The following is a 23,566-nucleotide window of genomic DNA, read 5'->3' as shown; positions in this document are numbered from 1 at the left end:
GAATTATATAAATATCAATCTGACGGAACACTGCCACACATTATTTTAGTGCTCACAGTAATAATGTGAGATAGTGACCTTTAGAGACTGTTCAGATTTGCAACCTGTGATCATGATTTTTCTTCTATTTGCTGAATTGGGTCCTCTGGGAAGATCACACCAAATAATGTGAACTTAGGGAAAAAATTAGAAGTATCAATTAATATACAAACATGATATTACTGGTTAATTTGGTTGTGGAAATAGAAAAGATTTGCTAATTGTTGGTTAGAATGGATGGATGGACAGAGACACACATATAGATGCACTGAACAAGCTCTATAAAGTCTACATAACCCACAGACATAGAAAACAAACTTATGGTTACCAAAGGGAGAAGTCGGGGGAGGGAAAAACTAGAAGGTTGGGATTAACATATATACACTACTATATATAAAATAGAGAGTCAGGGGCTTCCCCAGTGGCGCAGTGGTTAAGAATCCGCCTGCCAATGCAGGGGACACGGGTTCGAGCCCTGGTCCAGGAAGATTGCACATGTCGCGGAGCAACTAAGCCCGTGCACCACAACTACTGAGTCTGCGCTCTAGAGCCCACGAGCCACAACTACTGAAGCCCGCGTGCCTAGAGTCCGTGCTCTGGAACAAGAGAAGCCACCGCAATGAGAAGCCCGTGCCTCGCAACGAAGAGTAGCCCCTGCTCTCTGCAGCTAGAGAAAGCCCACGCGCAGCAACGAAGACCCAACAAAGCCAAAAATAAATAAATTAAATAAATAAATTTATTAGAAAAATAGAGAATCAGCAAGGACCTACTACATAGCACAGGGAACTATACTCAATATTTTGTAATGAGCTGTAAGAGAAAAGAATCTGAAAAAGAATGTATACATACACACATATGTATAACTGAATCACATAGCTGTACACCTGAAACTAACATGACACTGTACATCAACTATACTTCAATTTAAAAAAAGGAAAATAAACAAAGTCTACATATAACTTTAGGCATATTAAAAGGGCAATACAGTTGAGGGTATAGATTTAAAAAGTCACCAGGTAACAAAAAATACAGATGCTAGGTCACACATGATATTTATTTACGGCTGTCCACAAATGACCATGCACACTGGCTTAATCATGGATGTACAGAAACAGTCCTTCACTCCATGCATATGTAAATTAACTCATTCATTAGCGTCTGATTTTCAGGTTTATCCTAAATACATTCATTCAGAAGGCATTACTGGGCAGCAGGTATCAAAAAAAATCAAATCACTTTTCGCCTCTGGCTTTCAGACGCTAATCGAATTTCTTAATGGTTTGTGAATCCCTGTTGTGATTCCAGCTGGCCAACTACTGAACGGTTAGCATCACTCCTCAGGTTCTGTCGCTCTCCAGGCCTCACCACCCTCAAGCAGAAGACAGGCCCGCAGAACCAAGTGAGGCCTGGACACATCTGAGAGGCCCTCTTTGCTGGCGGTGCGTTCTGTTTCTCTCTCAGGTGACCTTGACCCAAAGCACTCTGGGCCAAGTCTACTCACACGGAAAATGACAGCCAAAGCAAGAGGATCCCCTGAGTCCTTTCCTTCCCCCAGTTTCCCGTGTTCAGCAGACACCCAATAAATGCTTGGGTTAACATGACCTGTGTAAGCCCCCTAGGAATTTCTTCCAGGAACTCCTCCAAAGCCTTTGCCAGGCAGCCATCGAGGAGCTGAAGAACAACAATGGTACCCATGGGGACCAGTGAGGGGAGAACTCGAAATGAAATGGGGATGACTGGAGATGCCACTTAAAGGGAAGTTCAAGAACTCATTATAAATGATTCACTATTTAAGTCATTTCTTTCTTTCTTTTTTTTTTTTTTTGCGGTACGCAGGGCTCTCACTGTTGTGGTCTCTCCCGTTGCGGAGCACAGGCTCCGGACGTGCAGGATCAGTGGCCATGGCTCACGGGACCAGCCGCTCCGCGGCATGTGGGATCTTCCCGGACCGGGGCACGAACCCGCGTCCCCTGCATCGGCAGGCGGACTCTGAAGCACTGCGCCACCAGGGAAGCCCTAAGTCATTTCTTAAAGTTACATCTTCTCTCTTGAAAAACTGCTACACTTGGACGACACTGTTGAATGTTGAGCAACCTGCAGTGACCGCTGTCCACCCCTCTGAGGTCAGGATGATGACACTGTCTCACCTGTACAAGGAAACAGTCATGACAATCTCTCACCTGCTTGGATGGTAGAGGCAGGAGGAAATGACCCCTGGCAATCCGAGGTCCAAGACCTATGGCATTACTATTTTTCCAAACAGACAAGAGGCCAACCCTTTTTTCTCAAAGGCTAAGTGAGCCACCTTCTGCGGGGCAGACCGTCCTGTCCTTGAGGTCCTCAGTTTCAGGATGTCCGTCCCTGTGCCATCAGTGCTCCCATCCAAGCTGAGGTCCATTCTTCCCAGTGAGAGAGAAAAGCTGGTCCACACTACCTAAGGATCCCAGCCTCCTCCGGGCTAAACAACCCACTTCCCGGGCTGTTTCTCTGAACCCCGTTCTCTAAGCTTTAGTCATCTTTCCATCTTCTCCAAACTATGGGGAAAAAGAGGTGCCCATTTTCACATATGAGACGATAAGTAGGAATAGTACCAACATCTAAACTTTTTTTTTCAACACTTCTCCTTTTTATCTCACTGCTCTGAACGATTATTCTGACTTCGGGCTTACACATCAAAATATCACCTTCAGAAATATTCATATGTGACCCATTATGAACCCTACAAAAAGTGGCTATATATGGCTAGCCATTCTTTTTCTTTTATATTTTTCTTTTCTACTTAGCTTTAAAAAACTATTCCTTTTAAATAAAATGTGGCATAACCATATACCATGGAATATTATTCAGCAATAAAAAGGAATGAAGTATTTGCTATGACATACATGAACCTTGAAAACATTATGCTAAGTGCAAGACGCCAGCCATAAAAGATTGCATGATTCCACTGAAATGAAATGTATAGAATAGGCAGATAATAGAGACAGAGTAGTTGTAGTTAGGGCCAGGGGGTTGGGGGGGTGCTAACGTGGGGTGGGAAGGTTTGGGGGCAACAGCTAAGGGGTGCAGGGTTTCTTTTCTGGGTAATAAAAATGTTCCAAAATTGTCTGTGGTGTTGGTTAAACAACTCTATAAATATAATAAAAGGCACTGAATTGGGGGCTTCCCTGGTGGCACAGTGGTTGAGAGTCCGCCTGCCGATGCAGGGGACATGGGTTCGTGCCCTGGTCCGGGAAGATCCCACATGCCGCGGAGAGGCTGGGCCCGTGAGCCATGGCCACTGAGCCTGCGCATCCGGAGCCTGTGCTCCGCAACGGGAGAGGCCACAACAGTGAGAGGCCCACATAACGCAAAAAAAAAAAAAAAAAAAAAAGGAAAAGGCACTGAATTGTATACTCTAAGTGAGTGAATTGTATGGGATGTGAATTATCCATATTCAGCTGTTAAAAGAAAAAAAGTCTATTCTTTCCATTTCAGACCACAGCTCAAACTTCTGAAAGTTATTAACTAATCATAGTCTAGGTGCTAAAATGTGACTACAGCCTCTTTTGCTCTTGTAGCTAAAGTAACATCTGCGAACTGTTTTAAAATCTCCATCAAAGACAGCAATGAGCCAATAATGGATATCTCTGAGTATGACTTTCCTCAAAAGGCAGAAATTATTTTCTCTATGGTATTTACATCATCTTATCATTTCAGAGAATGTCCCAAATGAGAGGCATCCAAAAGAAGTATGGGGATTGGGGTGCTGACACCTACTCTCTCTAGTGCTGTCTCCAGTGAATGTTTATGAGATCCATGGTACTATTTTTTCTAAGCCAAGTTAAGGTCCTTTGGTGAAGGGGGAAAAAAAATAAAGTTCCATAAATGTTTGAAATAAACAATCTTTAAATTTTAAATTTTGGATGTTTTTAAATCAGAAGAAAATAATCGCTAAGGTTGAAAAACCTGCAATTTTCATCTCCCTGGTTTTACTGCTGCTCAGAAAAGGAAATTAGGTTATTCGGACAGGATTTGCCCTCCACAAAGGCATGCTGGCAACATTCCCCGGTGGCCTGATCTGTTTTGAGTCCTCTGTTAACAAAAGCTTCCTGAAACTGGGGACAGCATATGCTCTAGCCCATTGTCACAGGAGAGAGGGGTTCTCAGCATCACCCAGTAAACATGTCATCAGCTCCCTTTGCAAGAGCAAAAGCAGATGCTTAGAGCAAGCCCACTGTGAACTCTGACAGGGCAGGAAGATGGATGCATTTCAGAACAGAGGATCATTCCAGAAGACAAAAATACTTGCTAAGTTCTCAAGGGCTAGCTACTCGCTTATCCTCACTGGAAGATTTAGAAATACTATTAATTATTTCAAAATTATTACAAGAGCCATTTGGAACACCCAAAGAGCAGCTAGATTAATGACGGACTCAAACCTCTGAAATGAAGCCACTGCATGTGGAACTTCTAATACAGGCCATGTGCTGAATTTACAAATGTAATGTTTAGAATTTTATGGGAGACTGCACAAGTCTGCTATAAAGGCTTCATCTAGGAAACCCTTTGGGGACATTTTTTGCCTCAAAAATTCATGTGAATAATCAAAACCATCATATTCCACACGGCAGTCCGTATTGCAGTAATTTAATCTCAAACAAGTTCACTAAGATGTACTGACACAGATGTTTGAAAACAAATATCAAAGAAAGGACTGTTCAAAATGAGTCTTTTCTCAGAATATTTTAAAAGTATCAATGAATCATTTAAGCAAAGGGAGGGGAAGAAGGGCATTCGATTCTACAGATGGGTCTCTTTCTTAGGGAGTCTTGCTTAAACTCCTAGGTTCTGATCAGGGCTGGGACTAGGGTGAGGCAGGTGCCCGGCATGTACAATTCAAGGATGCACCAATCCTGGGGCTTGTGCAAATCAGCTTCAGCACCTGCAATGACCCTGCGTGGTGCTTCTCTACATCTGCACCCTCCGTACCCCACTCGCCTTACCCTAGTCCTGGCCCCCTCTCTGGTTACCAGTCCCATGTCAGTCCAGGATGGCACAGGCAATGGGAGAAAACAGTATATTAAACCTAAGAATAACCAAGAGCTTGGGAGTTCTAACAGCAGCTCCTAAACATGAAAATCGCTTTCCTTCCTTCTCCAGCTTTGACACCTCACTTAGAAAATGAGGGCGATATGATTGCCTAGCATGGCAAACAGTAAGTTAACAATTTAACTGCGCTTCAGTATTAAAAATAAGCATTAAGTGTCCAGCTTTACACAGCAACCTCCGAAAGTGTGTAAGCACAATCAATTCATTCTTGGAAATACTTCCATGAGTCAACCTTCCTTAGATATGTGATGAGACGTAATTAACACAAAACACAGGCTTTTCTTATTTTTGCTGTGCCTGGGCGTGGCTCTGCACTAACACAGAAAAAAATACAATTACAGATTAAACCACTGACAGGTGTTAGTATTTAAAACTAAGATCACCAGACAGTTGCTGACAGGACACTATTCAAGAATGAGTCCTTTGTGGCTGCAGCAGTTGAAAAAGGTACTTGGACTGCGACCGTCTGCGTTTCTCCAGAACATGCTTTGGGGGGAAGACTGTGTATCAGATGCTTGTATTTAGAACATGGATTTTAAAGGAAACCCCCCACGTACAGCCTGCCAAGCCCTACACGCTGGTCCTCAGAGTGTGCATACCACACCAAGCAGTATCAGTAGCACCTGGGAGCTTGTAGAAAGCAAATGGCCAGGCCCCACCTGAGACTTGCTGAACCGGAACCTCTGGGTTGAGGCCCAGGAGTCAGTGGTTTAACAAGCCCCTCCAGGGGATTCTGATGCCTGTTCCATTCTGAGGGCCACTACCCTACAGGTAGGGTTCCTGGTAGCAGGACACGTGGGTTTTGCCACCGTCAATCTTTGTCCTCTGGGGGAAGGTACTTCCCCTCATAGGGAAAACAAAATGATGGAGCTTTGCAACGAATCCATCTACTAGCTGGGGGTTCACAGCACAGAATCCTGTGGCTGGCTGCACTGGTAGCAAGTACAGATTCCTGGGCTCACCTCCGGAGAGGCCGTACCACTGGGTCCCCGGCTCACCTCCGGAGAGGCCGTACCGCTGGGTCCCAGGTTCACCTCCGGAGAGGCCGTACCGCTGGGTCCCCGGCTCACCTCCGGAGAGGCCGTACCGCTGGGTCCCCGGCTCACCTCCGGAGAGGCCGTACCGCTGGGTCCCGGGCTCACCTCCGGAGAGGCCGTACCGCTGGGTCCCGGGCTCACCTCCGGAGAGGCCGTACCGCTGGGTCCCGGGCTCACCTCCGGAGAGGCCGTACCGCTGGGTCCCGGGCTCACCTCCGGAGAGGCCGTACCGCTGGGTCCCGGGCTCACCTCCGGAGAGGCCGTACCGCTGGGTCCCGGGCTCACCTCCGGAGAGGCCGTACCGCTGGGTCCCCGGCTCACCTCCGGAGAGGCCGTACCGCTGGGTCCCCGGCTCACCTCCGGAGAGGCCGTACCGCTGGGTCCCCGGCTCACCTCCGGAGAGGCCGTACCGCTGGGTCCCGGGCTCACCTCCAGAGAGGCTGTACCGCTGGGTCCTGGGCTCACCTCCGGAGAGGCTGTACCACTGGGCTGGGTGTAGGGGCCCAAGCATCCCAATTAGTAACCCCTCCAGTGACTCTGATGTGTAGCCAGGACTGGGAAGCACTGGAAGGGCCCCTGCAGCACTAAACATCACATCAGAAGTAACTGGGGAAAATGATCCTTTAGATCAGGTTTAGCAAACGTTTTCTGCAAAGGGCCAGATGGTTAACTTGAGGCTTTCTGGCTCCTGACTGTATCACTGTAGCTTGAACTCAGTCTTAGATAAACCAATGAATGGGCATGGCTGTGTCCAATAAAACTTCCTTAAATTTGACTTTCTTATCATTTTCATGTGTCATAAAATATCATTCTTTTGATGTTTCTCCAAACATTAAAAAATGGAAAAACCATTCTTGGCTTGTAAGCTGTATGGAAACAGGCATTGGGCACAGGCCATGGTTTGCCACTGCTGCTTCAGTTCAACACTGGAGTAATTACATCAACTTTACTGAGTTCAGTCATGCTGTGTTCACGACATATGTAACTTCAATACAAACAGCTGCCTTCAAACAAGCTAGATGTTACTTTTTAGAAAATCACCGAGGTTTCATTTGCACACAGCACAAAAGACAGCCTGACGACGCACACAGAGCAGTATACTGAACGTATCCATCGCCTTGGAAAGGTCACAGGGCCCCCTCCCCGGGCACCATGCCTCCCACGTGCCTGTGTAGTTTGAATCCTTACCTTAAAAAGGCAGCGCAATTGGTCTTAAATAAAAGCTGGAAGTCAATCACGTTTTCGCTGCAGGTTTGAGTAACAGACACGCCTTAGGCAGAAGTTAGCAGAAGAGGCAGGCACCCACTGGTTGGACATAAGCCCCCGTCCTCTCCAGCGCGGGGCAGCTGCTTGCCACTCACCCATCCCTCCTTGGCTCTGCATCTCATCCAGCCCACGTGGGGCTGTCCAAGCCACAGGGCGAGTGCAGGGCTGGAGGGGTGCAGGAAACAGGCCCCTTACTGCCTCTGCCTTTACATCCCCGCCCCGCCCCCTCCCCAGGCCTTGCCCTTCCTTCAGACCCCAACCGCCTCCCTCTTGCCTTGAGGTAGAAACAGATAAGGTTCCCTCAGAAACCAATATAACTTCACTGAATTGTTGGAACACAAAGACCATCACTGACAGCCTCCGTGCGTGGAGCTCGGTGGAGGGATTCCAGGAAACTGCTTTAGCGCTGCGATTTCTCCCAGTACATATTAGAGAAAACTTCACAGTGCCTCACAGCCAGGAGAGGTGCCCAAACGCCGGGTTCTGTTCCAGACACAGAAAGGAAAGGAGGCAGGACTGCAGGCATGAGGAAGATGCGGACAAGGAAAGAACGAAACCTGTCTGCAGGGTCACAGCGTCAGGAAGGACAGGTCCTCCCCGGAGCCCCGGGCCTCACAGGGCAGGGAGCAGCACAATTTGAAGTAAACAGCAAATGAGACGGGGAGAATTTATCTCATGTCACAGTACACGCTGAGTCTGTGGTTCTCCAATTTCACCATGGAAGGCATCACCTGGGTACCTTGTTAAACTACAGACCCCTGGACCACCTGCACAGAGACGTGGACTTGGCAGATGGGAAAGAGGACCAAGGAAGCTGCATCTTTCAAGAGGGCCCTGATGACTGATTATGAAGCAGCCAGCCGGAGACTCACACACGGACCAACACCACACTAGTGTTTGGGACGTTGGAACCCAAATGTCCCACTCAAACAGAGTATCCAACTAGAGAGGGTGGGACTAGAGAGGTGGAGATGGAAAGACCAAGAACAGTTCAATTCCCTGGAGAAAGACGGAGACGGGGGCACTCCAGGGTCCCTTGGAGATGAGGCCCCAGTGGACAGCTGGACGGACAGAGGGAACTGAGTTCTCAGAGATACTGTGGGCATTGGAGACATTCCACAGAACCATCTAAGTGTCCAGAAAAGAAGCTATATAAGAAAAAGTGAAGGCCTAGAAATCATGGGTAACATGAACGTTTTCTAAGCCCAGTATGCCAAAGTTGTGCTTTTTCAACAACTTTTAATGGACTATTTCGATAGGATGCTCATTCGGTCTATGAAATAGTTCTGAACTTGACTGCTTATTAAGTGGTACCCAGGAAGCTTTCTAAAAACACACAGGGCCTGAGTCCCAGCTGAGATTCTGATTTCATTGTTTTGGGGCAGGGCCAAGGCTCTTGGTAGAAGCTTCCCAGTGAATTTAATGTGCAGCCAGGGTTGAGAACTAACCCCGGAAGAAGCAGCAGCGTGGAAACGAGATTGTGAACACAAGACGACGAAACATTAAAATTTTAAAAAGGGGGATTTTCGCCGATCCATCTATTTCCCTGGAGCAATAAAACATAATAAAAGCAAAAAGCCACCACAAAGGAAGAGGAAATTGGGAAGGTGGTACCACCGGTACCGATCTTCAAGAGTAACTTCAAGAGAAAGCACAAAGGTCGTGACCAGAAAGGAGACAAGGACACTCAATCCCAGGGGCCTGAAGAGGGAAAAGAAATGAACTCAGGGAAACAGTCAGGACGGGCAGTCACGGGGCCTGAGAAGGTAAACAGGCAACGACCCCCATCACTGGCCTCACCCTGTCCTACCTCACACTTCTCTAGAGGAAGTAACATGATCAAGTGAAAAGTCGATCAAATCTGGATCCAAACCCCGCCTCTACTAACTCATCACTGACCAAGTGTGGGCTCTTGGAAATGCTATTTCACGGAAGATCAATCTCTGTGTCAATAAGTACGGCTGACCACGCCTTCCTAGGGGAGTTGAGGATTAAATAGGACAAATGGAAGGAATATGCAGCAACATGGTGCCTCGCAGAGAGATGTCACCAGCAAACGGCACTCTCTTCCCTTTACCCATCCTAAACGCCAACCCTCATGAGGAGGACACAGCTTAGAAATGGGGTGCCCCCCTTTCCCACAGCTCCCAGGGAGGTGACCGTGGGACAATGTGGTTCCCTAGTCTCATCATAGTGACAGCCTGGGTGGAACTCAACAGACGGCTAAAGTTGGAATCAGGCAAGAGAGGACTTTCACACCATCCCAAGTCTTGCAGTGCGGGGACCCCAATAGGTCTTTGTAGACATACTGGGTGACCAATTCCCGGTGCATATCACTGAGTCTTCCAGAAAACTGGTTCCAAATAACAGGTCTATAACTGAACTTCTGAAATGGTCTGAATCTCAGTCACACCCAACGACTTCCTGAATCTGTTCTAATAAATTGTCTCGGCATTTTCTACTGAAATTGCACACAGCATTCAATGGTGCCACGTCTGACTCCCACAGATAATTTTCTGAACTGTTTTTGTTTTCAAAGTCTTCACATACATTTTTCACAAAATGACACTTATAATAAAGGTATAGTAGTAAAGCCTTAAAAGAAAAAGAAAAATTGAGTCTTGATTTAATCAGTTTTCGGCATCACCTCCCCCAGTAGTAAGTTACCACCTGGTCTGAGCTTGGTATCCAGCATTAATGTGCTGATTATTTTCAGTATTCATGGGTATCGAGAATGCAAGGTAGTCTCCTGCTTACCTTCAAGTATGAGCAATTTGATTTGCTAAACTAACTACAAAACTGAAAGCAACCACGGGTCCAAAGGAACAAAACATCTGCCCTTCTCTTTGTGCCCGGACACTAGCAATGCAGGACCAGGATTCCTGGGGGTTGCAGGAAGAGGCTGGGTATACCACAGGCTCCCAGAGGCAAAAGTCGGCTGAGCTACCCAGAGCAGAGCCTGGAATCCAGCAGTGGACCGAAGATGGGACACACAGGCAGGCCAGAGGCAGGCTGGGATCCAAATAAATAGGCACGCCTAAGGGATGGAAAGAGGAGGCTCATTCGATGGACCCAGGGAGGAAAGAGGAGGCCAAAGTCGAGAGATATCCACAAAGGAGAAAGTCAACAAGGTGGCCCAACCAAGGGCAGGAAGCCCCAGAAGGTCATGACCCAGGGCAGAAGTCATCTGTTCTCTCCTGCATAATCACTGTGTGTGTGGTCAGCTAGAGGCTCACTGGGGCCAGTAAATACTGTGAACAGAGATCCAACCCCTCCCTGCCATCCACCCGCCCAGGGGGATGCCAGACAGGGAGGGGCCCAGCTGACCAGTCCAAAGGCTTGGTGGGAAGGCAGAAGCCTGTCCTGAAAGCAAGGGTCGGAAATAAACTGGATTCCCAATCCACTTAAGCTGGATTTACTTAAAGGAGCAGGGAGACAGGCCCCAGAGACAGAGGACTCTTAAGGTCTCACCGGTGAATTTTTCAGAGGTGCTGGGAATAGGGCAGGTGACAGAAGGGGTGTGCACCCTTGGCAAGCTAAGGTCGGCGACACCTGACACGGCCCACGCGCCTCAGAACACCAGTGGATCTTGTCGGGTTTGTCACGGTAAACTGCTTCCTGTTTCAGTGTAGATGTTGAAGTATATAGAATTATCATCTCAGGTTTCAAAATGCCAAACTCTGGAAAAATATTCTGCACCAAACTCAACACCCACCTTCTCCCCCTTGAAAAATGAAAGTGCAGTTTGTATGTTTTTGGAGTCTATCAAGTGAAATCGTTCCTTTGAAAAAGAAATTCCCTTTAATTATCTTCAATGCTCTTTATTCTGCTCTGGTCTTATGGCCTAAGGGTGGTTTAGATAGAAACAACACAGCGAAACTCCCAACAGGACTCTTGTGACAGGAGGCTTTTTCTTCTGTCCCTTGTGGTCCGTTCAGACTTGTGATTTCTTTATTAAAACGTTATATGATAACAGTCTCAACAGAGTACACATCATTCTAATAACTTGCTTGGCTCCGTGCTGACTACAAATGGCGCTTCACCACGCATTCAGCATTTGAGTGCCTCCACGGGCCAGGCTCTGCTTCTAGGAGCTAAGGACACAGCAGTGTGTCCATTCTCAGAGAGCTTGGTGAGGAGACACAGGAAAAAAAAAAAAATCAAATAATTGCACATGATACAATGTCAAGGTAGTGGCCCTCTTGGATGGAGAGGTTGAAAAGGCCTCTGTGAAAAGGTCTTCATCCAGGCATTCATCCCTGAATGAAGGTGGGGAAGGCCAGGCACATCTCTGCAGGACCCAAGTTCTCGAAAGGGAAAGACAAGCGCTCCGTTGGCTAGAGTGACCACCTCTTCCCAAGTTACAATAAGCAAGTGTCCGCACATGCAGATTTACAAATACGCACATGTTTTTTCCTGGAGCTTAGTGCACCGACCATCAGACTGTTTTTTTCCTATACTCCCAGAGTGAAAGTTATTTGACTTTCCATCTTTGAGCCACGAGATGCCAAACCAGATTCTTGGAAGAGATCTAGATAGTCAACCACGTGGCTTTCAGGCCTACGAACAATTTTTTCACTCTAAACCAAGGAAGTTGGGCAAACTGCAATCTGCTTGGTCTTTAGGGCAAGACAAAGCCCCAGTGGTGTTCAGTCTCTAGAGTATAGACTTCTGACTCTAAGCAACTCCACGGGCTGGTGTTTAATATCCATTTCAGAGACGGGTGTTTCCAGGATGAAATAGCAAAATGTGAGAAAAGCACAGGAATTTAAGAGTTTCCCAGCTTAATACAGCTGCACTGTTTTGATGGAAGTGAATTCCAAGAATAACAGATGGACCCATACTGAAGTTAACAAAGGAAATCGCATACATCTGATTTTTTAAAAAATTATCTGCCGCTTGTCAAAAGCATGTCCCCTCTTTCCTCTGGCTTTCTGGATGGCCGTGCAGCCACCTTCCTCCTGAGAAGGGCCCTTCACCCACCCACAGGGGCAGTACCATACACCCCCATGCACACATCACAAGGTCAGCGCCAAATGCCCATCAGTGGTCAGCAGATCTAAGTCAACATTCAATTCTCCATCCTTGGACTCTTGAGCTAGGTCTACACCACTTCTTTCTTGACAGTGTCTACTCCTTAAGAAAGAATACAAACCAGAGTTTCTAACGTGCTTGTATACCTAGAAGCAGCACAACAAAAGGTATCCAAGAAGAAAGTAGTTTAACAACAAATTGCATAGGGAGTTAGCGCTTAATGCTTACAGAGTTTCTGTCTGGAGTGATGAAAAAGTTTTGGAAATAGTGGTGACGGCTGCACACATTATGAATTGTACACGCAAAAACATTTAAAGTAGTCAATTCTATGTAATTTATATTTACTACAAATAAACACACACACACACAAGAAAGCCCAAATTCCAGTTCAAAAAAATAAATTGTATATTTATCCATTCATTTTTCTTTCAACTCAAATTTGGACATTGGTTGAAGTAAGTCAGACAGAGAAAGACAAAAATCATGTGATATCACTTATATGTGGAATCAAAAAAAATGACACAAATGAACTTATTTACAAAACAGAAATAGACTCACAGACATAGAAAACAAATTTATGGTTACCAAAGGGGAAGGGGGCGAGGAGAGGGATAAATTAGAAGCTTTGGATTAACAAAGTACTGTATATAAAACAGACAACAAGGAGGGCTTCCCTGGTGGCGCAGTAGTTGGGAGTCCGCCTGCCGACGCAGGGGACACGGGTTCGTGCTCCGGTCCGGGAAGATCCCACATGCCGCGGAGCGGCTGGGCCCGTGAGCCATGGCCGCTGAGCCTGCACGTCCGGAGCCTGTGCTCCGCAACGGGAGAGGCCACAACAGTGAGAGGCCTGCGTACCGCAAAAAAAAAAAAAAAAAAAAAAAAGACAAGGACCTACTGTATAGCACAGGGAACTATATTCAATATCTTGTAATAACCTATAATGGAAAAGAATCTGAAAAAGAATAGATATTTATACATATGTATAACTGAATCACTTTGCTATATACCGGAAACTAACACAACATTGTAAATTAACTATACTTCCATTCCAAAAATGGTTAAAATTAAAAAAAATTTTTTGGACCTTTGCAGGAGAGATCAATCATAGCAAATATTTTACACACCCATCCAAAAAATTGAAAACCCCAAAAGGAATACAATGTCATAGCTGTTAACAAACACACAGACATATACACAACAGAATTTAATATGGCAGTGGTACCCCAAAAGCCAGGGCTGTATATACTATTTTAGGGATATGCTTTGCCTCTCAACTGGACTGCAAAAAAACTACTTTGTTAAACTTTACTGTATGCCAAAAGTTCTACCTTTAAATCAAATACATATCGATAAGCTAAAACACACAATTAAAATAGAGGGCAATTAACATACTCTTAGGCATAACCACAGGAAACTGCCTTTTCAGCTCCCTCATCCTACAGAGATGGCGACTTCCTATGGTTCAACGGAACCCACAGGTTAATTTGGCTGGAAGCACCGACTGCAACACCAGGGATACCTGACACTTGAGAGGCTACAGGGAGCGAAAATATAATCTGTTTCTCTCCTTTTGAGGAAAAAATGGGTAAAGTTTCCCCCAAATAAGTGCATTAATATAAGACTGTTTCTCTTTACCAAAAAGGAGAAGAAAGATTGAAAAGGGGACAGAATATACTGTTTGGTTTTTTGTTTGTTTGTTTTAAATTTATTTATTTTATTTATTTATTTCTGGCTGCGTTGGATCTTCGTTGCTGTGTGTGGGCTTTCTCTAGTTGCGGTGAGCGGGGGCTACTCTTCGCTGCGGTGCACAGGCTTCTCATTGCGGTGGCTTCTCTTGTTGCGGAGCACGAGCTCCAGCCATGCGGGCTTCAGCAGCTGTAGAACACGGGCTTCAGTAGTTGCGGCACATGGGCTTCAGTAGTTGTGGCACACGGGCCCAGTTGCTCTGCGGCATGTGGGATCTTCCCGGACCAGGGCTCGAACCCGTGTCCCCTCCATTGGCAGGTGGATTCTTAACCACTGCGCCACCAGGGAAGCCCTGCTTTTTGTTTTTTAAACAACATAAAAGCAAGGGAATTACGTGCAGGCCAGTTGACTACAAAGACTCTGTCCTGTTGTTCAAGAATTCGGCTCTGAGAGTCACAGTACCCTAATGACACCACTTCTGCATCATTAACGTCATCCCCCCAAACTCCTTCCCTCCATCTTTGTAAGTTTAGTTGTCTCCCTGCTAGTTTCCCCCCGTCTGCCGCCACCATTCACGGGAGCTGCCCTGGGGGGGCCCTACCCGACTTGGGGGCCCATGCCGACTGCTGCTCACTCACTCCGCATCCGCTCACAGAGAAGGAGCTGGCGGGGGAGACCTCTTTACGCCGGCACCTGTCTCTGCCAACTGGATTTGCCAGTGAAGCCAGGAAGGCAGCTTCTGCGGCTGCTGAAAAGGGCTGGCATTCCTGGGCTCTCCGGGGCCAGCGTGCGCAGTCAGCGTCCTCTCAGATGACATTCTCCACTCTGTTAAAAGCTCCAGGCTCCATACTTCCCTTGAGAAGTCAGATCTGACCTGTTCCCACCTCAAGATGAAATCACTCAGTTCTAGTTGTCTGATTCCTGACAATAAGGGGGGTTGCAGGGTAACATTCGGAGCTCTGAAATGGGAGACATTCTGGGCTGTGCCGCGGTCAATTTTCCAGCACTCAACAGGCTCGCGGGAGATTTCTCTGTGACGCAGGAGTGGACCCGTACGGGATGCGGAGAGGTCAAAAAGCTGCCGCATCCATAGGACATTCAAGGGACACAAAAGGACACCCATCAATGGGGGCAAAGTGAAGGGGTAAAAAAAGCAAAGAAAAGCATCTGGACAGAGCAGAAAGTGTATGAAAAATAACCAGAAATGCAATGAAAAATCACTACACTAACCCATCATCCAGTTCGACAAAATTGGGCCCACAGTATCAATTTTAACAAGTCAAAGTGAAGGTCAAACCCAAAAGGTTAGAGATGGCTTTAAATGGGAGATGTGATTATAAATAATGAGAGTTATGTTTCCTGTGTGGCCTGCGGAATTCTGACCACCTTGGAGGGTGGGGGATGACTTGAAAGAACCAGGCAATCTAACGGCCTTTTTGTGGATTAATAAAATGAGAAGAATAACTTTTAAAACCGAGTCTAATTATACTTGGTGCAAATAAGAGAAGGGCACGGAGGAGGGCATTTACTTGTAGATTGGGATGATTAATTCTCCAGCCAGTAAAATATTTCAGGAGACCCCACAGAGAGACAATGCAAACAGAAAACCCAACAGGATGGTTGCAGAGAGTAAGTGTCTTGATTAAGTTGACTGGGGTAAGTTAAAAAACTACCCCTTAAAATACAATTAGGTAAATTGATATCACTATAAGCTATTTCAGAGCGATCAAATTAGGCTCTTTTCAGGAAGGATAATAAAATAGTTGACTCTCAAAGTAAAAAATCTAATTTAAAACTCATTAGTCAATTCTACAATGTTCCAAAAGGGTGCTTCAGTGATCACCCACATGCCTGGTGAACGTTTTAGAAAAGACAAAAACATTCAGTGCCAACTTCCATCCTACCCTGTTCACCAGAGTCGATCTTTTAGCCAAATATGGACCCTGCAGAGCCACAGAAGCATGGTGCTCTTCTACAACTCTGTCCAAGGCTTCACGTGCAAGAAGACAAGTCACTTCTAACTTGCAGAGCACGTGCTGACCTACCCACGTGCTTCGTGCTCCAGAAGCCACAACTATGCATTTTTTCAAAGTGTGTTAGCATGTCACTCGCACTTTTCTTTTCCCATCGGCAAATACTTCACAGCGAGTATAACATAAGTTATGAGTCAAATGGGAACGTTTTGGTCCCCTGCACTCCTGGGACCAACCTACAGCAGTTTAAATTTTGGTGTGGGATGGGATTTTAGATTAATATAAAACTATCTCCTTGGCGAAAAAAGAACAGCTGAGCAAATGTGCAAAACCCTCAGAGACTGAATGAAGTAAGAAAACGGGCCCTTTAGGGCTCTCACCAAAAACCAACACCGCGTGATCTCCTATCTACCCCGTCCCCATGACCTCATTTTAGGATTTCAGTTACTCGTGGCTCCGCTTGGTTTCCGACACGAAACAGGATTTTGAAAACTGCTTTTTAATCCACCTGAGCACTATTTCGCCGCAGTCAGCACAAGCCCTGGCCACGCTTGAGGTGAAATGACGGCTGGAATTGGGGGTGGGGTGGGGGGAGGGACGGAATGCACACAGAGGAAGGGAAAGCTTCTCAGGGCCTAGGGAAAATTTTCCACCGCTGCCTCAAGCTCTTTTCCTTACGTTTGCTTCGTCCGCAACAGTAGCACGGTGGTCCGCAGGGGGTTGAGAGTACTTCCTGCTCTTCACTGTAGTAACTAGGACCCTAAGGCAGTTCTCCGACTCAAACACGGACCCGCAGTATCCATACCACCAGGTGGCTGGTGAGAAATGCAGACTCTCAGCCCCCAGCCCAGACCTGCCCATCAGAATCTGCATCCGAAACGAGACCCCCAGGTGACCCCTGTACAGTAAACCAAAGGGAAATTCAACTAATAGCTTGGAAGCTGTTCACAGATTCTGAGCAGTCCTATTTTGGTAACATAAAAATTGTACTAGAACTGTTTATAAAGATACAGAACAATACCCACTTGACAGCTTTTACCCGTTACCATTTGACCTCAAACACTGATATCTTTTTTTTTCTACTGTGGTAAGATGTACACACTGACATAAAAAGGATGACAATGGCAAATTTTAAGTGTACAGTTCAGTGGCATCAAGCACATTCACATTGTTGTGCAGCCATCACCATGATGCATCTTCAGAACTTTTTCATCTTCCCAAACTAAAACCCATTCAAAAACTCCCCACTCCCTTTCTGTAGAAACACCAATATCCTAACACCCTTTAACAACATACCAAATTGGGCTGAAATTAGCCCATACTTTGAAAAGTTACCACGGGTTTGATCAGGACAAGGTCATGCTCTACATCTCTGACCCTGATTCCTTCAGAAATCTGTATCAGATAAACAGCAGGTGTGTCTGTCCTGGGGACCAGAACCAGGTAATGAACTTCTAACCCTTGGTGGCTACGCCTGTATGTTCCACAGGGAATCTGTAATGTCAAGAGAGGAAGGAGTAGGTCAGAAAAGAGAGAAACAAAAGTCTTCTGGCCACTGCCAGCTCCTGATCCATGTCTTTCCAACCTGCCTCACTTTTGTCACATTTTAAACCCTGTATTTCCTACATGGGTCGCCAAGCTAATTACAGTTGTCATACTTGGGAATGACAGAGCGGACAGTGTAAGACCAAGAATTTGATGACCGATTGAAGACTCGAAGTCAAATTTGGGAGTTGTTTCCACGTTTAAGTATATGCTTTTCTGGTTTAGTTCTTTCTAAAGCCATAATCCGTAAGTACCATCAAGAAGGAAGAGAATTGCTGACCTGACCAACCCTTTCCATGCCTCATGGAGGGCTGCCCATTGACCAGCTGGCAATGGTGTCACAGGACACAGACTGCTGACCACGCGACACCAACAGTAAGTAGCACTAACAGGCTGCTAGAATTGCTGTGATACCTCTGCGGAGCAAAGCGAAGTTTGATAGGAACAGAAAGCATCCTCAGAATCTCCAAGACACTCCGTTAAGCAAAATAAGCCAGTAACAGAAAAGGACAAATGCTGTTATGATTCCACTCGTATAAGTATCTAAAGGAGTCACAATCATAGAGACAGAAAGTAGAAAGGTGGTTACCAAGTGCTGGGGGAGGTGAGATGGGGAATTAAGCGTTTGCTAGGTACAGAGTCTCAGTATTACAAGATGAAAAAGTTCTAGAGATCTACTGCCTGACAACGGGAACGGACTTAACACTACTGAACTATACATTTCAACGTGGTTAAGATGGGAATTTTAACGTTATGTGGTTTTTATCACAATTTTTCTTAAGAGGAAAAAAAGGGGAAAAAAGTAAAGTATCTTTGGGATTAAAACATAAGTAGACCTAATTATTGTAATGTAATAAAAATAGTTATGGGGACAAAAACAAACAAACAAACAAAATAATAAGTCGACAAAAAAAGAAAAGAATTCCCCATTAAGTTCTGTCAAGTCAGGTACACGGTTTAAATATTGTTTTCCCTTTTTTATTATCATCTTGAAAAGTATGTACAAGGCCTGAAAGAAACTGAATTCTCATCTGGGGAAAGTGAGATGGCAAGAGGGGAGGAGTTAAGGCAAGACAGAAAAACGCTGGCCGGGTCACTTGGTCCTTAGTTTTACAGGTCACATCACACTACCCGAGAACCTGATGGGAAAGAGACCAGACGGGGCATCAGTGACTGGGAGACACTGGATTCCCAGTGGTCTCTTTGCTCCCCTCTCCCTGCACCCACCACCCCCCTCTCTCCATTGCACATCACAGCTATACCTTCACCAAGAGACAAATACTGAAGCACCATTCAAGACTCTCGGATGAAAAAGTAACTGAGGAATTGCAAAATAGCCCAGAAACATCACTGCTTATTAATCCAAGAAATGAGGAATGTACCACCAAGAGGATCATCTCTGCTCAAGGTTTTGATAACCAAGGAGCCCATCAGCCGCAAACTATACAACACTGACCTTGAAGATTTTGTTCTCAACACAACTTGCAAACAAAATTCAGCAACTGAGAGTTTGAAATACTGGCATATGATGTCATTTTAGTCCTTTATGTCTTCAATTTTAATATATGTCTCTGTGGGAGGTACCCATTTCTAAAACTAAAATTCCTTGGGATTAAAGACACACACGACTATATATAAGATAGGTAACCGACAAGGACCTACTGTGTAGCACAACGAACTCTACTCAATATCTTGTAATAACCTATAATGGAAAAGAATCTGAAAAAAAAATTTCTATATAACTGAATCACTGTGCTATACACCTGAAACTAACACAACATTGTAAATTAACTATATTTCAATTTAAAAATGTTTTAATTGGTTTCCTTATAAAATGGAGAAACTGGGCTCCTTTCACCATTGTCCAAATATAAGCAGTAGGCCAGTTTCTGGATTCAGGTATTTGTTTTCAGTGATATGGCTTTTCACTTGTTTTACACTGAAGAATAGGGACCCTGGAGCAGTGGTTCCCACAAACAGAAGGAGCTTCTTCAGTTGCTTCACAAGGTGGATGAAGAGGCTCAGGTTAGGTGGTTTGGTGCATCCTGTCCTTACAGGGACCAGGACACTGCTACAGTCTCACTGGCAGGCCAGTAGTTCCAACACTAGGAAAGTTGACGAATTTTAAGGGAACGTGGTCATGAAACCAATCGGGAAATATTGATATATTTGAACTTTTTCTCAAATTGCTTGCACCCTATACTTCTGATTCTTCTTGATCCCCAGGAAGGAAACCAGCCAAGTGTGGTGCTCTTCTGTCCAGTACTAGTTAGAACACTTTGATTTCGATTTGGGAGAATTTTTTATTGTGTCGCTCACACACTCGAGGTGTGCATTACACATTCCTTTTGGGATTCTGTTGTATCACTTAGAAAAGATGTTTAAGGTATGAAGGGCGAGGACAATAAGCACACGTGCCCTTACGTAGGGTCACCCGAGGAAGCAGAACACGGATGTCACGAAGCTGCAGGGACTCTGCTCACCTGACCATAGTCCGTCCGGAAGACAATGACGCCCTCTGCACAGGAATTTACGGTACTTGGAAAATGCTGGCCATTTTCTCTCAGCCAGACCCGTGTTCCCTGTAAACAAAACAAGCAGGATTTAACTATGAGTTTGGATTGCCTTTTGTGGCAAAACACCACTCTTAAAATTACTATGACTACTACATTCCTTAAAAATCACCTTTTGAAAAGCAAACATCTTTCTCAAATAAGCAAGGAATGAATCTTCAAAGAAAGCATCACCCACAGCCTTACACGTGTACAAGTGTGACTGAGACAGCGTCCCACCAGACAGAGAAAGGACAGAGAAAATAGTACTAAAATGCAACTGAGGGACTTCCCTGGTGGCGCAGTAGTTAAGAATCCACCTGCCAATGCAGGGGACACGGGTTCGAGCCCTGGTCTGGGAAGATCCCACACGCCGCGGAGCAACTGAGCCCGTGCGCCACAACTACCGAGCCTGCGTGCCTAGAGCCTGTGCTCCGCAACAAGAGAAGCCACCGCAATGAGAAGCCCGTGCACTGCAACGAACAGTAGCCCCCGCTCGCCGCAAACAGAGGAAGCCCGCCTGCAGCAATGAAGACCCAACACAGCCAAAACCAAAAAATTAAATTAATTAAAATGCAATTGATTTATATGGATTATATCTTCACATACACGCTTTAAGGCAAGCACCATTATCATCCCATTTTACAGATGCAGAAGTGGAGGCCTAGAGGTAAAGAAACTTGCCCAGCATCACACATCCAGAAACCACAAGTTTAACCAGGTCACCACACTGCTTCACCCCAAGTCAAGAACTCTTTGGGACCTTCAGGCTCCATCTTCCCGGGTCCAAGCCCCATGCACTTGCCCACTTGGAGGGCATCAGGACACTCCACTGACTTCCTACTTGGACGAAATCCACATGTCAACTAGACTCTCCAAGAGAGGGATGATTTTTTAGTAAATATCACAACCCAATCCACTGGTGTGAATTTTGGTAGGATTCCACCAGACACCAAATGCACCGCAAAGTTTGCAATGATATCCCAACAGATAACAACTTCCAGATCCTACTGTTTTAACCTGGGGCACAATTTTTTGGCATTGATTTCATTTCCCTTTTTTATTTCTCCACTGGGCAAATAAAATGACAACCACAATACTTAGCGTTTCAATGCTGAATTTCCTCTTTCTTTGATTTCACAACATGAAAACTGTTTGTTTTCAAGGACAAGTGATAAAAAAAAAGTTTGAAGAAATTATTGGGTGTTCACTGATCAAATTATAAAGAGTTATCTTTATGGGAATTCTTGTACATGGTGATGGGAATGTAAATTGGTGCAGCCACTATGCAAACAGTACGGAGGTTCCTTAAAAAACTAAAAGTTGAACTACCACATGATCCAGCAATTCCACTCCTGGGTATATATCCAGAAAAAACAAAAACATTAGTTCCAAAAGAAACACTTACCCTAGTGTTCACAGCAGCACTATTTACAACAGCCAGACAGGGAAGCAACCCAAGTGCCCATCAACAGACAACTGGATAAAGAAGATGCGTGTATGTGTGTGTGTGTGTGTGTATGTGAAAATTACTCATCCATAAACAATAATGAAATACTGCCATTTGCAGCAACGTGGATGGACCTAGATAAATTATGCTTAGTGAAGTAAGACAGAGAAAGACAAATACTGTATGATATCACTTATATGTGGAATCTAAAAAAATAACACAAATGAATGTATATGCAAAACAGGAACAGACTCACAGATACAGAAAACAAACTAGTGGTTACCAAAGGGAGGGAAGAGGGACAAATTAGGGGTATGGGATTAACAAATACAAACTATTATACATAAAATAGATAAGCAACAAGGATATACTCTATAGCACAGGGAATCATATCCATTATCTTACATAATATCCATTAACCTATAATGGAATATAGTCTGCAAAACTAGTAAATCACTACGCTATACACCTGCAACTAACACAATATTCTAAATCAACTATACTTCAATAAACAAATACTTATTTTTAAAAGAGAATTACCTTTATGACTTATGTATACCCTATGTGCTGAAATCGCTTTAGTATCTCATTATGTTATTTCTACTCTGCTCAACAATTTCATCAACTCCAACAAAAATGAAAGAGTGGAAATTTAATACCAAAATTATCACTTGAAATAGCACATAAACTTCTTTTCTAGAACTTTCAACCTCATTTCATTGATCTGCTTAATTTCTGGTTTTTTTTGCTGTACGCAGGCCTCTCACTGCTGTGGCCTCTCCTGTTGCGGAGCTCAGGCTCCGGACGCACAGGCTCAGTGGCCATGGCTCACGGGCCCAGCCGCTCCGCGGCATGTGGGATCCTCCTGGACCGGGGCATGAACCCGTGTCCCCTGCATCGGCAGGTGGACTCCCAACCACTGCGCCACCAGGGAAGACCTAATTTCTGTTTTGATTTGAAATGTTAAGTGAAATATTAAAAATATATTGGTTATACATTCAACTTCTAGTTTAAGGGGCTATTGTCACTCTCAACACAGAGAGATGGCAGGGGGAAGGCAATATAAAAGTAAACTAAGTATACTCATCACTTTATGCTACTTTAAGTTGTGTTACTAATAGTGTAAATAGTAGCTTCCAGTAATGGAGTGCCCATGAGGTGTCACAGTCACATGCTAAGAGCCTCAATAATACTAATGCTAACCTAATCTTTGGTAAGAAAGGAATCCCTGCCCCGAAACTGAAGTTCAGAGCTTAAGTCCTTACCTAATGTCATACAGCTGGTGACCAAGCCAGGTCTCAAATCTTTCCAATTCCTAATTCCATGCTCTTTCCACACATCACACTGTCTCCTTAAAGTAATTCAGAAATAAATAAAATGCGCTAATAGGTCAGTCAACAACTAACACACAAAGGTCCCTTTAAGTGTTCAGTTATCACACACAACTCCTTCTAAAAGGGAAAATTTAATATATAAAAATCCAACTTACAAGTTACTCCCTCAGTGCCAATGTTGATCCTGCTTAAAATACACCAGCCAGGACCTAAAACGTTTGTTGTCAGCACTGTGACTCAGGATCCCTCGTAAGTCACCCTTGAGTTCCATGAAAGCATTTGGGGTCAGCAAGCTAGACCTTGGGGCTCTGGAAGGAGGGGGACCCAGAGGCAGGGCCACATGTGCATGAGGTTCCACAAGCGTTTCTGCCAAGATCAAGGTGGCTGGAGCCCAAGGTTAAAATGGCACCGGCTCCTGTTTCCCTTACGAGTTCTGTGACTCTCCCAGCATCCCCGCTACAACTCTATACAAGGACCTCCACATGGGTATCCCCTTTCTCTTTATTGTGGGAATTTTAAGTTGTTAACTCCAAACTTCTTCAACCCTCCCTCCGTAGAGGGG

General features: G+C 45.1%; 1 protein-coding gene and 1 long non-coding RNA gene across 3 annotated transcripts in view; one reads left to right on the top strand and one right to left on the bottom strand.

Moving 5' to 3' along the window:
- Window positions 1-23,566, bottom strand: part of MYO10 (myosin X) — a 218,403-nt gene that overhangs the window by 148,926 nt on the left and 45,911 nt on the right. Inside the window, 1 exon segment of the mRNA XM_082836186.1 lies at window positions 20,152-20,250. Coding sequence (XP_082692312.1) covers window positions 20,152-20,250 — 99 coding nt within the window.
- The window catches only part of LOC309959730, a 29,897-nt gene continuing 6,972 nt past the window's right edge, over window positions 642-23,566 (top strand). Inside the window, exon 1 of one of the 2 annotated variants that reach the window (XR_014326092.1) lies at window positions 642-686. This is a non-coding gene — a long non-coding RNA (uncharacterized lncRNA). Of the gene's footprint in view, window positions 687-20,650; window positions 20,706-23,566 lie in introns of those variants that run through there. The other variant, XR_014326093.1, reaches the window with a different exon arrangement.

This window comes from Leucopleurus acutus (genome assembly GCF_964270905.1).
Source record: "Leucopleurus acutus genome assembly, chromosome: 3".
Taxonomy (NCBI): domain Eukaryota; kingdom Metazoa; phylum Chordata; class Mammalia; order Artiodactyla; family Delphinidae; genus Leucopleurus; species Leucopleurus acutus.
The sequence above is the reverse complement of the archived record's forward strand: the minus strand, read 5'-3'. Positions and strand labels throughout refer to the sequence as shown.